This window comes from Myripristis murdjan, chromosome 7 (genome assembly GCF_902150065.1).
Source record: "Myripristis murdjan chromosome 7, fMyrMur1.1, whole genome shotgun sequence".
In the NCBI taxonomy this organism is placed as follows: Eukaryota; Metazoa; Chordata; class Actinopteri; order Holocentriformes; family Holocentridae; genus Myripristis; species Myripristis murdjan.
In genome coordinates, this window is record NC_043986.1 from 4,145,210 (window position 1) to 4,159,734 (window position 14,525).

General features: G+C 41.0%; 2 protein-coding genes across 2 annotated transcripts in view; one reads left to right on the forward strand and one right to left on the reverse strand.

Annotated features, from left to right (window-relative positions):
- The window catches only part of dnmt3bb.1 (DNA (cytosine-5-)-methyltransferase 3 beta, duplicate b.1), a 55,709-nt gene extending 51,843 nt beyond the window's left edge, over nucleotides 1-3,866 (reverse strand). The window contains exon 1 of the mRNA XM_030056236.1: nucleotides 3,615-3,866. Within this exon, the coding sequence (XP_029912096.1) occupies nucleotides 3,615-3,622 (8 nt within the window). The 5' untranslated portion in view covers nucleotides 3,623-3,866. The remainder of the gene's footprint in view (nucleotides 1-3,614) is intronic.
- A 1,045-nt stretch (nucleotides 3,867-4,911) lies between these two features.
- Nucleotides 4,912-13,901, forward strand: commd7 (COMM domain containing 7). The gene is made up of 9 exons (XM_030056797.1): nucleotides 4,912-5,122; nucleotides 6,105-6,158; nucleotides 6,461-6,563; nucleotides 6,668-6,724; nucleotides 6,942-6,979; nucleotides 7,928-8,018; nucleotides 10,380-10,429; nucleotides 11,235-11,283; nucleotides 13,642-13,901. The coding sequence occupies exons 1-9, from the start codon at nucleotides 5,039-5,041 to the stop codon at nucleotides 13,716-13,718; spliced, it is 603 nt and encodes a 200-aa protein (XP_029912657.1). The 5' UTR covers nucleotides 4,912-5,038; the 3' UTR covers nucleotides 13,719-13,901.
- Nucleotides 13,902-14,525: the final 624 nt, after the last annotated feature.

Here is a 14,525-nt window from a genome sequence, read left to right on the forward strand (position 1 = left end):
GTTTGCTGTGCATGAAGACCGCTCCTTTACCTCATACAGGCCACCTGATGTGCACCGATCCTGCATCCTTTACAGCCCTGCAAGAACTCTCCCATCATGCACGACTCCCACACCCCATCCATCCAGCATTAGTGCCACTGCAGCCGCCGCAGCCAGTTCTTCCTCAAATGTTAAAGTTTGAGCTAATTTATTCAAAGGTTGAGTTTGAAACAATACCTCGTCCCGTTTCTACTGGACTAAGATTAATCCTCAGTTAGTGAGTCGCCGACATTAAAAACAACCAACAGCGAGGGGGACAAAGGTCAGCGGTGATGCCCTGCGGCCGTGGACTGTTTCACTAAAATGAAACGCCGGGAATGTAAATAAAAGCAGGGAATTTGAAAAGTGGTAAAGAGGGCTTTCAGTCGTAAAAGAGGGGCTGCCTGTGACAAACTGCTGCTCAATCTATCAGCAACACACACAACCCTGTAACTGTAAATGTGAAATGGCTCACATGCGCTAAGTAAGCTGCTGTACAGGTTTTGATTTATTAATGCGCAAAGGCACTTAAAGACACTTAAATCATGTGTTAACTGCAAAATGAATTATTACTATTACAGAATAAGCCTGACGTGCAAGGCAGGCGAGAGAAAGCCCTCGACTCTGCGGAGACGTTTGTTTGGTTCACGGTGAGACAAAAACTCCCCGGCTCGGCTCGATAAGCCTCGACTTGCATTCCAACATGATGATGACAAACAAGGAATTTGAAGATTACAGAGTCAAATAGGTCAAACGGCCTACAGATCCGGCTTGATCCCTTGCAGTTTAAAGTAAGTTTACACTAAATCATTTTCAAGCTGCCAGTCATTCTGTCAACAGCGGGACTGATAGTCAAAGCCAAGTGTAACTTTTGTTCAAGCTGATTATAGACTTAACCCATCTTAGTCTCGCTGCCTGGCACTCACCATATCAAACAAAGATTTCAACTCTGCATGCATTGTCCAACAGCTCGTAAAAGGCAAAAAAAAAAAAAAAAAAAAATGAAAACAGAACTTGAGCGAACTTGAATCTCAGCCTTCGCCGCGCTCGTTGCAGGGAATGTGCTCCATTTATTCCACATTAGAGGCTCAGATGCAGATGAAATGCAGATGCGGATGTTGCACGCATTGGATTTATCCGACTTTACTCTAATGAGCTGATCATGCAAGTGTGAACTAAAGTGAATGTTTCTTATTTTATTTTTTACTCGCTGATTTCATGATGAAAATATTTAATCACTGAATCAACGCCGCGGTGAGATTTTATGTTGCAATCAAAACATCTGGCTCGTCTAAGTTTACTTGATGGATGGCTTACTCAACGTCTGCAGATGCCATTTGTTGTCATTCAACTATTATGTCATGAACATGAATTAAATCTGCATTAAAGCTGCTATTCCACTTTGGCAGCTCTTGGTGGAGTTTTTATGATTAAAAAGAGGAAAAATAGGTAAACAACAAACAAAATAGGTAAACTAGTCGGGCTCATCTGAAGTTTGAGCCATGTGATGCCCATGCACAACTCTGCAGCACAGATTAGGTGTGATGATGGACTGCTGCATGAGTAATAACAATGATTAAGCACTTTTTCCCCCCACGTCTGTTGGTGAATAAATGTTAAACAGTTTGTTATAAACACTGGATTTACTCCACTGGCTGCCTGCATGTGACATGAGGAGACCGGGCGATTTATCATTAAGCTGTAGCTCAACAGTGACAGTTTTACTGAAATGCCTCACCCCTGCAGTTTTTTTCCAGACCCTCCTCCTACACACACACACACACACACACACACACACACAAACACACAGAGCAACAAGTTAACTTCGTGATGACTGCATTTAAGATTAATCTGACACTTGCTCTTAGCTAAGTTTTTGGCTCTGTTTGAAAGAATGCTCACTATTATGTGTCAGGTACTTGATCGATAACCTGCATTGTCTTATTATGTTTTCTGTTCTGGTAATATTGAAAGTCTTTGGCAGGACTCTGGCAGATTTGATCCCCTCAGGCCTGATCTGAGCTCACGTGTCTCGGAAACTGCAGTATCAACTTGTTGGTTCCAAGATTTCAAAGTGCCTGGTAAATTGCAGTCATTAACTGTGACACACGCTGAGGAATATGCTGAGATAAGTTTCACAATACATGTAAAGTTGGTCAGAATGCATTACCGTGCATGCAGATGACATTCACGGCAACCTATTTGTGCAGGCAGTGCTGCAGGGAGCACAATCAGGCACACAACCAACAACATTACAAAAAAAAAAAAAAAAAGACCCAATCCTCATATAATTCTTATCAATTCTGACATAAATAAAGTCATACTGAGTTACTGAATTAGTGCCATAAGGATTCTAGACAGTCTAAAAAGGTGTGACACAAAAACAGGTAAATGCATTTCCAAATAAAGTGCCAAAAATAAGGTCTGGGCACTTTTCAACATATATTTTCAGTGAATGTCATGCACATGTACTAATGCATTTAGGTACATTTGCACACTTTGAAATGTATCTATAAAACTTTACCTATCGATGTATTAGCACGGTGGTTCTGCAGCTCTGTTCTGGTGATTATGTGATATTTTCAGTCAGATCAAACGCATTCACTCCTCCTGTGTCTTCCTACAACACGGGTTCCTTGTGAATCCATTGTGAGTGAGATTTTTTTTTTCCCCCCTTCCCCTGCAGATTTCTGCACACTCCATCACCTCCGCATCAGGCACAGAGCAAATCGGAGGGGAAGTGAAAGCCGGGAAGACTCGAGACTCAAGTTCACGATGAAATGCAACACCGGAATGCGTTCAAAACCAGGAAACTGAGCGCACGGCACGGAGCGGCGCAGCTCCTAGCGTGTAATCATGAGCAACCATGCGACCACAGCAGCGCAAACATGTACGACAATACCACAGGAGGTTAAAAATATCACAATGTGCTCAGAGGGGGAAAAAAATCACTGCAACTCACCCACGAGCACTCAACACACACACGCACACACACACTTCAAGTCGCTATAGAAACATCATAGTAACACCAGAGCAGATTAAAACATCATAAAGTACCATCAAGTCACCACTAACGCACCACTGAACGCCGAATAAGAAGAAATATTACAGGAATATTATAGGCGATAGGAAATAAAGGAGGATACACGCTCATTATAGACTCGCCACAACGCGCTATAGGCCCCTATAGGAGCACTATAGGATTATTACAGAGGTTTAAGCTGCACTTTGGAGCTCACTCCCGCAGACAAGCGACAGATCTCCGCTGGAAACGGACTTTTAGCAGACTTTTCTAACATCTGCGAGCAGCACATGGGGCAAACCTGCCGAGCTCAAACTCAACTCACAAGTGCAGCGGTGGAAAAACCTGCCGCAAACATGACGCCTCCTGTTCACACACTCACACACACACACAGCGCTGCAAAAACCTGTGGCTTCAAAGAGACACACTCAGCCTGCCCGGGTGTAAAACATGTGGCAAAGCGCACCCTTTCACATTTTTCATTCAAGTTTAAATTCATGCAAAAAAATAAGTTTTAAAAAAAACTGCACCCGCAACAACCTCCTCCTCCTTCTCTTCCTCGGTGAAAACTTACATAACCATCCACGCTCCTTGCACGCATCCACGCCTGGGAAGAAGGAAAAAAAAAAAACGTGCGGCAAAAGTGGTTCTTCTTTTTCAGGGACGTTTTACAAAAATGAAGTTAGAAAACGGAACTTGAAGTTGCAGAGATGAAAGCGCAAAAAGAGGCAAAAGGTGAACTAGTCCTGTGGCAGGGGTTGTCCGCTCTGCTGAAGCATGCTGCTCTCTCTCTCTCTCCTGTCTCTCTCTCTCTCTCTGTCTGTCTCTCTCTCTCTCCTACTGTACTCTGAACATGAATGTGGGTCGGGCCAACTTAAACTCACCTGCAGAGGGAGAGAGAGAGGAGCTGATTGGTCGTTCAAAGGTGTCGACGCTGTCCCAGGTGAGGCTGTCACTCCCCCCCCGCCGCCCTCCCCTTCTCTGCCCCCCGGAGCTTCAAAATGTAAAAATGCGACTTGACACACACACACACACACACACACACACACACACACACACACACACACACACACACATCTCTCTCTCTCTCTCTCTCTCTCTCTCTCTCTCTCTCTCTCTCTCTCTCTCTCTCTCTCTCTTTACTCAAGTGTCTGTCAGCCTCACTCTACCATCATTTCATCTCTAACAGAGTGAGAGATAAAGAAACTTTTCTGTTTTTTTTTTTTATTATTTGCAGCGGGCTTTTATTTTGGAATATATCACACTGGAATAGAACAGACTAGAATGTAGTTCATTGTTTCAACACACCTCCCTAAGAATAGAATAGAATACAATAGAGGTCGCCATATTTATAAACTTCCTACGAGTAAAATAGAACAGAATAGGATGGAGCTCGCTAAACCACATATCAACATATTAGCCTAAACAAGAATAGAATCGAATATAATCCACTATATTAATATTATTCCTGAGAGCAGAATAGAATAAGATGGAGCTCACTATATCAATATACTTCCCAAAAATAGAATAGAATAGAATAGAATAGAATAGAATAGAGATCATTGTATTGATATACTTCCTAAGAGTAGAATAAAACAGAATAGAATAGAGTAGGATATAATAGAATAGAGTGGAATGGGTTGGAGCTCACTAAATTAATATACTTCCCAAATATAGAATAGAATAGAATAGAATAGAATAGAATAGAATAGAATAGAGTTCACTGTATTGATATAGATCCTAAGGAGAATACAGCAGAAAAGTTGTAACCCGTGCGTGTGCGTGCGTGCGTGCGTACGTGTGTGTGTGTGTGTGTGTGTGTGTGTGTGTGTGTGGTGATTTTGTAACTCATGGGTTGATTATTGCCAGGACGGAGCTCTCGCGGCACGCATGCGCCCTCTGTAACCAGGAAGTGAGCTGCAGAGCAACAAGAGTACAGCTCCTGGTCAGTTTTTCAGGGACGAATCTGCCCAAAAATAATAATAAAATAAAATAAAAATGTTGGAGCTCCACTTCACTAAAGACGTTTTACCCGATTCTGTCAGCAGCGACTTTCAGAACCTGAACAAATTCAACGAGCAGGTGAGTTTAGCTTTATGTTTTTCCATCAGCGCAGTCACACGGGCTTTCCCTGCACACCTTATTTTATTATAAAGCAGCTGAATTTGCAGCGGCTGATGTAGTTCCTGTAGTTTTGTGCGGTTTGCTTCCAGCTAAACGACGCCCGCTTCAGTGTGTGTGTTCACTCAGCTGACGGGTCATGTGATTCAGATGAGTTTCCCTTCAGTTTCCCCACAAAAACCCGCTTTTAAATCAGATTTGACCTCAGAAACACCCGTAAAGACATTTATTATTATTATTATTATTATTGTTTAGTGTGGATTTGCAAGTGTGTCACAGCTGAGACAACAGAGGTGTGGGAGAAACCTACTGATTGGGTCTCTAATGAACTAAATTGCTTCAGTTGTACTATTATTATTATTATTATTACATGCAAGTTATTTTTTTTATTTTGGCCTGCAAGTGAAAGATTTTCATTAAAATCCACCGTGAAATCAGATGGAAAAATCTCTAAAAAAAAAAAAAAAAAAAATCCCTATCACAGATCAAAACCACAGATTATCAGTGGTTGGGTTTAATAGAAAAAGATCATATAACATGGTCTTAAGTGGAAAATGTTGGACTGTAAAACAAACACAAGAAGAATCAGAATCAGAATCAGCTTTATTCCCACGTACGTACACACATACGAGAAATGTTCCGCCGCTCTCATGTCCTTACACAGAGTTAGACATACAAGCACAGTAAACAAACATCTTACTGTTATGTACAGGGAACAAAAAGGAAAAAACCAAAAACACTAAAACCAATGGGAAAAGTGAAGTAGCAGACAATAGTGCAAAGATGCTGGAATAAATTTTGGATGTGGATATTATACATGGGGTGGATATGGAGTAAGAAGAATATATACAGTATAAACAGAGTGCTTAAAAAAGGTCTTGACGATGATTTTGAAGAGTTAAATCACATTTTTTTTCCCCCGTCTTATTCTTCTTTTTTGCAGCAATTTGTGCGCCTGGTTGAAATTCTCTTCCAGTTTTTGCTGGAACCTAAGGAGGTGAGCGTGCACACACACTCAACACACACACACACACACACACAGTGCCTATTGTTATACTACTCTCTAATTCTCCTCTCTCACACTCATTTACATACTCCTCCACTCTACACACACACACACACACACAGCTTTCATATTCATGGCACTTTGGACTTGGTCTATTAGTCTTGGTAACTCGGTAGCAGCAAAACATTTGTGTCTCCTATTGTGTGTGTGCAAATGTGTGCATGTGTGTGTATGTGTCTAAATATGCATGCATGTGTGTGTTTGTGTCTGTGTGTGTGTGTGTGTGTGTGCAGACGGAGAGGTTTATGCAGCAGCTGAGTGAGTTTGCAGGGCAGCACGGGATGAGTGCCGGTCCTCTGAGGAACCTTATGAAGAGTGTCCTGCTGGTGCCACAAGGTCACACACACACACACACACACACACACACACACACTGCATGACGATGTGTAAAATAGTAAGCACAAGAGAGAAATGCTGTTCCCGCTCTGGTTTCTCGCCAGGAGCCCTGAAGAAAAACCTGACAGCCGAGCAGATCAAAGAAGATCTCCTTTCTTTAGGTACGTCCTCACCCTTCATCTGCAGCTCCATCGCGAACGAGATTAAATTTCAAACGAAGGTTAAGCCTGGCTCCTGGGTAGTGTTTTCTTTTTAATGTTTATTACCAGACTCGGTGCTGTAAAGTTTAAACTCTGATTTTTTTAATTTTTTTTTTACTGCTGTTGTGACTTTGAGAGTGTGACTGTCTGATGCTGAACTTGCCTGTTATCTCCTCAGGACTCAACGAAGACAAGGCCGCTCACTTTTCCCAGCAGGTGCGTTTTATTCCTCAGATTACCGTTTTGCGAGGGCGTCCCGGCGGCTAATCCGGTCGCACGTGTGCCTCTTATCAAATATCAAAATAAAGCAAAATACTTTAAAAAAAAAAAAAGCATTTAAGTGGCATTCTCATCAAGCATGACTCAGATTTAGTGGTGCAGCAGCAGAATAAGCTTCAATTTATAGATTACCAACATTGCAAGGCATGCTCTTTGCTATCAAACCTCAGAAAATAATTATAAATTTAAAATAATAGCAAAAACAGTACACTATATGTATTTTTTTTAGGGGTTGTGGGTTACCTGAAGTTCATAATTTAGTATCTATAAAACAGAAATAATACAGTACATGAGGCGGTTTTTAAATAATCCACATAAATTTGCCTCTGTATTTTTAAAAAACATCCATATTAATGTGTCCATATGATGCAGGCAGTTATTTTAAAGGCTTTTTTTTTGCTGAATGAGTCCCTGTTGTGTTAGGTTATTTTCCACTGCTGTTTAAACTGTTAATACTTCTGTTTAAATTGTTTATATTTCTATTTTTTTTATATAATCCTTGTTTATAGTGTTTATATTGCTTACTGCTATTTATCATGTGTATACTGTATATTTCTTCTAAATTTGCACATTGACCTACCTCTATGCACATTTTATACACCCATGCACATGTTTTTTTCTGTTTTTTTTTTGTTGTTGCACATTGCTTTTTGCACACTGGGTTGTACTCAGATCTTATTCTGTTGTACTCAGATCTTATTCTGTTGTACTTAGATCTTATTCTCTTTTTTTATTTTTTTTAATTTTTTTATTTATTTATTTTTTTTTTTTATTGATTTATTTAATCTGTAATCTGTGGATACTGCTGAAAAACTGCGAATTTCCTGCAGGATGAATAAATTATCTATCTATCTATCTATCTATCTATCTATCTATCTTTTGCAGTGGGCTTTGCATTATGCTGTGCTCAGCAGACAAGCTGTCGGACAAACTCTGATGGTCAACCAGCTGGTGGACATGGAGTGGAAGTTTGGAGGTGAGACAAACCTTTTTTTTTTTTTTTTTTTGGACTAAATAATGGTGAAAGTGATGGCAGTGTAAATGTAGTGACGATGTGCAGGTCAGATGAGTACCGAGTGGAGGTGTAAGGGCATGAAAAAAAGATGTTAAATGCGAAAGTACAATTTCCAGGCCCTATAATTAGAGTTTTATTAAACTTTAGGAAAAGTCAGGGGTGTCTGGCCGAAGCAGCTTCAGCTCTGTCGCCATTAATATGATCAATTCAAGAAAATAAATAAACAACAGAGAGCGGAAGCACTGCGGCAGCACTTTAGGATTTCTGCTGTGCGTGTTCATGCATCAGTTTGTTTCAGTCCGTTGACGGTGAAAAACACTGAAAACAACTTATTTCAAACTGTAAACACTATCCACATTTTTACATTTTTGGCCAAACCAAATGGAAAACGTATCGTTTTAGCTTGGATAGGTGTTTAGGTGTGCGTGTGTCTGTTTTTCTTTTGCTCTTTGAGCACAGTTTTTGAAATATAATCTGACTTTAACACGTTAAAACATGTTGAAACACACCTTTTCAGTGGTAGCTCTGAAAAACTGTTTATTTCGGTCATGGAAACGGAGCTAAAATTTATGGAGAAGTTATGGAAAGTCATTGAAAACCACTGTATGTGACCCACATACTGCACATATGCCGTATAAATTTGTGTAGTATATTTTATACTATAGAGTTAATATAGAGTTTGCCTTGTGGTGTCACCTGTAATCTGCTGACTGTTCCTCAGAGGAGGCCTGCAGAGACGCTCAGCTACACCTCCCGCCCCCCATCAACATGTTGATGAGTCGTTAGCGTGTCTTTATGCCGTCTAATGGTTTGTTTTCAGGGTTCATGTTCACTGGGATCACGTCCAGTCGATGGGTCTCTAACAGGCTGCATTGTTTACACACACACACCCACAGACACACACACACACATAATGACCTCTGCAGACTGCCGGGCAATAGAAATGCTAACGCTCGGTCCTTATCATAACAGCCCCGAGCACCAGAGGGCTTTTATTGTCATGCAAAACCGCAGGCGGGTGCACAGACTGGGCGTCGGTGAGCCGCCGGGCCGTCACACACACCTGGCTCACCTGGAGCAGCTGTTTCAGGAACGTTTCTTCCCAAAGATCGGTTCGTTTGGGCCGACATGAACACAGCAGGACCAAGAGAGGATGGTCTCATCTTGTTTGCAGTGAGACCACAATCATCTAAACGTTGCTGGGAATGCAGTTTTGTCACATGGGACCAAAATATGTTAATTAGAAACAGATTTGTAATATCAGACACAAATATAATCCGCAACAACATATGTTTCCTAAATGGAACTGAGAATGCAGTTTAGCTGTACGGGAATGTAATTTTGATGAGACTTTGTTGCCAAACACACACAAACACACACACACACACACACACACACACACACACACACAAACACACACACGCTCACACTTACAGACTAGGCGTGTAATGATCAACAATCCAGTATAATCAATTGAAAATAGCGATCCATATCGTCATCTTAGAGATGTGCCTTTATTTTGAAGTTCCCATTGTAATGTAATGGGTTGTGTTCAATGTGCATAATGATATCGCCTCGTATTGATCGTCAGCCCCTGAACTGAATCAAAATCATATCATGACTGACTTTGTGATATCGATAAAAATAAGTTTCTTGATAAAACTGGAATCAGACAACAGGATTTTTACTCGTTAAATGACTAAAATGATTAATCCACTATCAGAATTATAAACGACTAACTTTCTGTCAAGGGACTAACGGATTAATTGACAGCTTGCGTAAGTTTCTTCACAGCAGATTCTGTAGATTTAATGTCAGTTTATCCAAGTTCCCAGTCCCAGTGCTGTTAGGTTGCAGTCACACTTAAATTTTGTTTTCTTGGTTTCGAATGTTGGTGATAAAATCGGACTTTTCTTTTACGTTCTGGGTCTTTGGTTTGTTCCGATCTGGGCTGAGCGGTGACGAGCTTCGGCTTCACGGTCGGGGTTTTGTTTTGTGAGTCACGTGGACTCTCGTGTTGCTCGTTCATTGAGGTTTTTGTAGCCCATCATCTCGCCGGCTTAGAGTATAATTTAAGTCGTCGTCAATTTCCTCCGCTCAGTAATCAAATTTACAGCCGTCACCTAAAGTGCACCTGGAAATATAGTTTAATAATATAGTATTATTGGCGTATATAAAACGTGTGGCTTCTTTATTCCAACAGGCTGTATTTTGTGAACCTCGGGTGAGAGTTTAGTGGTTTGTAAGAGAGCAAAGTAAAAACGCAGTAATCTGTGTGTGTGTGTGTGTGTGTGTGTGTGTGTGTGTTATGTGACTCCACAGTGACGGTCGGCACCAGTGAGATTCAGAAGGTTGGAAACATCTTTCTGCAGGTATGGCCGCACACACACACACACACACACACACACACACACAGGCTAACGTGTCTTTTTTCAGTCTTGTGCAGCAGCAGCAGCTCTGAGTGCGTCCGTTCACGCCCGCCATTAAAATGCGTCTCAGATTGGATCGTATTTCTCAGCTCTATATGTAAAATACACACGTGCATCATTTCCAGGGGTGCAACAGTTCAGCAAACCCACAGTTTGGTCGGTGTCGTGGCTTTTGGGTCACTGTTCCAGTTTCGCTTCGGCTGTTTTGCACATCAAGGAGAAAAAAAAAAAAACACTCAGATGTCCAGTGTTCTCTGTATTTTCTTATTTGCAAAAATAACTTTTTTTTATCCAGAGATTTGGGGCAGCAAAAATTCTTTCAAAAGCAAAGTGCTACTTAAACTATGTAAAACAGACATAAAAATACTCTCAGCATATTAATTAATTGTGATCAGATGTGCAAAACTGTGATCAGATGTGCAAAACTGGAGCTCAGCTGTGTTTGCATGTGTGTGTCCAGATTTGACACTTCAGTGCAATGTGTCTGGTATTCCCGTGCATGATCGGATATGTAATTATATAATTATGTTATATTATATTTCGCTATATATGTTGTCTGGGTTGGGGCCACATGCTCTCCACACCTCACTGAGACCTGAACTCGCTGTGAGCCGGATCCGGGATCCGAACCCGAGTCAGATCTGATCTCGGAGCAAACACACTTGACAGCTAAAGCGTCCCGACGTGATCGGATGACAGTGGTCGCGTTGTAAAACCGAGTGTAACCACGGCCTCTCTCCTCTTTCAGCTGAAGCTGGTGGTCAGGAAGGGGAACTCCACCGAAAACGTCTACATGGGTGAGTGAGTCTGCGCAAAACACCGGATCAAAATAAAAAAAAACTTTCAGAAATCAAAGAGTGGTTTATTAATAGAACCTGAAGCCAAACTGGAAATGAAATGTGAAATCAAGTTCAGTGTAAATGAATCAATTCAAATCCCTTCAGATACTTTGAGACTCGTCACTTTGCACTGAAGCAGCTCTCTTCACACCCTGACCTCGACTCAGAGGGACCCACCTCGAATATTTAGGATTAGATTATGACTAATTTTTCTGAAATTGAAACTAACTGAGAAAGTGGAATTGGAGATGAATTTAACTGAGGGTTGCCAGTCTTGGTCTTGTTTTATCCGTAGGATGCACTTTAGTAAAAGCAGGTTAGCTGAAATATTTCCACATCAAAACTAAAAAGATGCAGCCGCTCTGGTTATCCACAAGTAGACTTAGAACACAATACACTATATTTTTCCTAAAAGTAGAGATTTTTGATGTTTTATATTTTTGGTGTTGATATTCCAACTAAAATTCTTCAGAAAAAGGTAAAACTGCGCCCTCTTCTGGCCATTTTGGGAGCGCCAGCCAAACATATCTCATACGGAACTAAAGAAAAGGACATGTTTGCCTTTAACACTCGTTTGATGTGACCTGCAACACGTGTTCACCATCTCAGTCTGCCTGCCTCAAGGATGTGTTGTTTCTTCTCAGCCTTGAAAAAATTAAATATTCACACAAATGGCAAAAATTCATGTCATATTTTAACGGTCTGTCTGTGTGGCCTGATGAATTCCCTTGTCTTTCAAACTGATGCCATACTGTAGTTTTACAGTAAATTTACTGTACCATAGAATTTGACTTTATTGAACATTAAGGCCACCTGAGTGGGTAGGTGAGTGGGTTTGTTTGAGTTTTTGGGTATGTCTTGTTTTTTTCCTCATTGTGATTTGTTAAATATGGAAAAAATGGAAATAGGCCTGCCATTGTACGCCATATTATATGTTTCCACTCATGAAATATGTCATTAAAACATTTGTAAATGTTTTCTAAATTGATATAAGGACTAGCCTGGATCTCACACGGAAATCTGCACCTTCAGGCCGTAAATGTGACGCTGCTTTGTTTGCATCAAATGGCCTCTGGGGGTAAAAACTGAAAGTGAAGTTGTCAGTTTTCCCTTTGAAGGTGAAAACTGCCAGGAAGAGAACAACGGAGGCTGCATTTTGTATCATGTTAGCCATTTGGAAACAGGAAGGATGGCGTGTAGCACCGAATGTAGGAACCTAGGAACCACGTGTGCTTATAATATTGCACGTCTGGTTCACGGTCCCTATTTTGCAGTCATGTATCTCAAATTGATTATTTTGATTGTACTCTGTAAAACCGAGCTGAGAGCTGTGTCTTTATCCATAAGTCCTGCACTACAGCGGTGCTTTCAGCAAAACAGAATAAGACTAAGACATATCTTTATGGATCCACTGTAGGGGAAATTCAGTTTCATGCAGAAGCAATGGAATGTAGTAAACATCAAAGAAAGAAATGTCCATAAATACCTATGCTGTCAATAACTCTAAAATAAGCATAAAATAATATAGGAATTTAAAAAAAAATACAATAAAGCAGATGCAACAGTAAGCAGCGGTGGGTCCTTAGAATGTAATAAAATCTCTTAAATTCAAATTTGCAAATATTTCAGCCTTGAAATTAATTGAATTGTTGTAAATATGTAATTACAACAATTGTAATTTAAAATAAATTCAAATTTAAGGCGATTCATCTGATTGCTGGATCCCCGCTTGGCCGGAGGGCCTAGAAAGTTGAAGGTCACCGACTGACTTGCTGACCTTTTCCAAAATAGCACAGTGGAGCCCCCTAGTGGTGACCAGTAAACACTTACGCATTTATTTCCGTTCCTCCAGCTGAACGTGTTGCTTTATGTCGCTGATAAGAGGTTTTGTAGAAGTGCAGAGAAAGTCAAACAAATCACTTCTGTTTTTTTTATGGGTTAGGACTCCCTGGCCCTCGGCTTTATTTTAATCCCCAGTACTTTTCAAAGCAGTGCCTCACCCCTTGGGCCAAATTATTATTTTTTCTGTTTCCCACACAAGGACATCAGTTTCCACACTGAGAGAGGCTCCTGTGACCCGGCGCTTTTTCTGTAAAACACAAAATTATCAGATGGCCGTGCCTCGGGAGGGAAAACCCCTTACCAGACCTGCTGATGATGTAATCCTAATCTCATATTCCTTCCAGCCCCGCAGCTCTGGACACACACACACACACACACACACACACACACACACTCACACTAATATGTCACAGTGCACATATTTTTCTGTCTTACCTGCTAATTGTTTCCTGTTTTTTACCCTGCTCTTCACAGAGTTGACGCTCCCTCAGTTTTACAACTTCCTACATGAGATGGAAAGAGCCAAGGCCAGCATGGAGTGTTTCAGCTGAGAGAGAGAGAGTGTGTGTGTGTGTGTGTGTGTGTGTGTGTGTGTGTGTGTGTGTGTGTGTACATATGTATATGTGAGTGTCTGTGGCTGCAGATGAGTGCTGTGTGTGTGTGTGTGTGTGTGCATGATGTTGTTTATTGCCGTACGTTTGTACCTACTAATAAACATGAGAAAAGAAGACATTCTCGCTGTGTGGTGTTCTTCAAACCTTAAAGCAACTTTTCTTTCAAAGGGTTTCGTCAACTAGTGTAAGCAGAGCATTTTTTATTTATTTATGTGTTTATTTATTTTCTGTTGTATGAAACTCCACTGTTATATTTTTTGAAAGGAAAGCCAGAGGCACACGGGGCAGTTCTCACCAGCTCGTTGTGAAGTCTTTGCTGAAGCTCGCTGTGTTTTCTGTCACGTTTGACAATCTGGATTTTCATCACAATTCAATGAAAAATAACTTTTTTTAAACTCGTTAGCTAATTTTCCTTTGATAGAGAAGCATGTTGTTGTTGTGCATCCTTCGAACCATTTTTTCAGCGTTGGCTCAACAGCCGGGTCCACATCTTGCACTTTGGCGAAGAGCAGTCCCGCTTGTTTTTGCAGCAGGGATGGAGCCGACCTGTCAAACCTGCAGGAAATACTACACACACATGTGGAGGAGCAAACACCACCAGTGTTACGCCAAAGGGCATTTTCTACTGTGAGGTCCTCAAGACTCTCAGGAAACTCTTTATGCAAATCAAGGCGAAGACTGAGAACCCAAAGGAAACTCCTCTGGTGTGTCCTGAACTTACACAGTCGCCTCAGGGGAGAAATG

Excerpts from the sequence above, each read along its gene's own strand:
- commd7 (XM_030056797.1), top strand. The coding sequence starts at position 5,039 with ATGTTGGAGCTCCACTTCACTAAAGACGTTTTACCCGATTCTGTCAGC. Across the intron at positions 6,159-6,460 it reads TTTTGCTGGAACCTAAGGAG|ACGGAGAGGTTTATGCAGCA; the intron begins GTGAGCGTGCAC and ends GTGTGTGTGCAG. Across the intron at positions 6,725-6,941 it reads AGAAGATCTCCTTTCTTTAG|GACTCAACGAAGACAAGGCC; the intron begins GTACGTCCTCAC and ends TTATCTCCTCAG.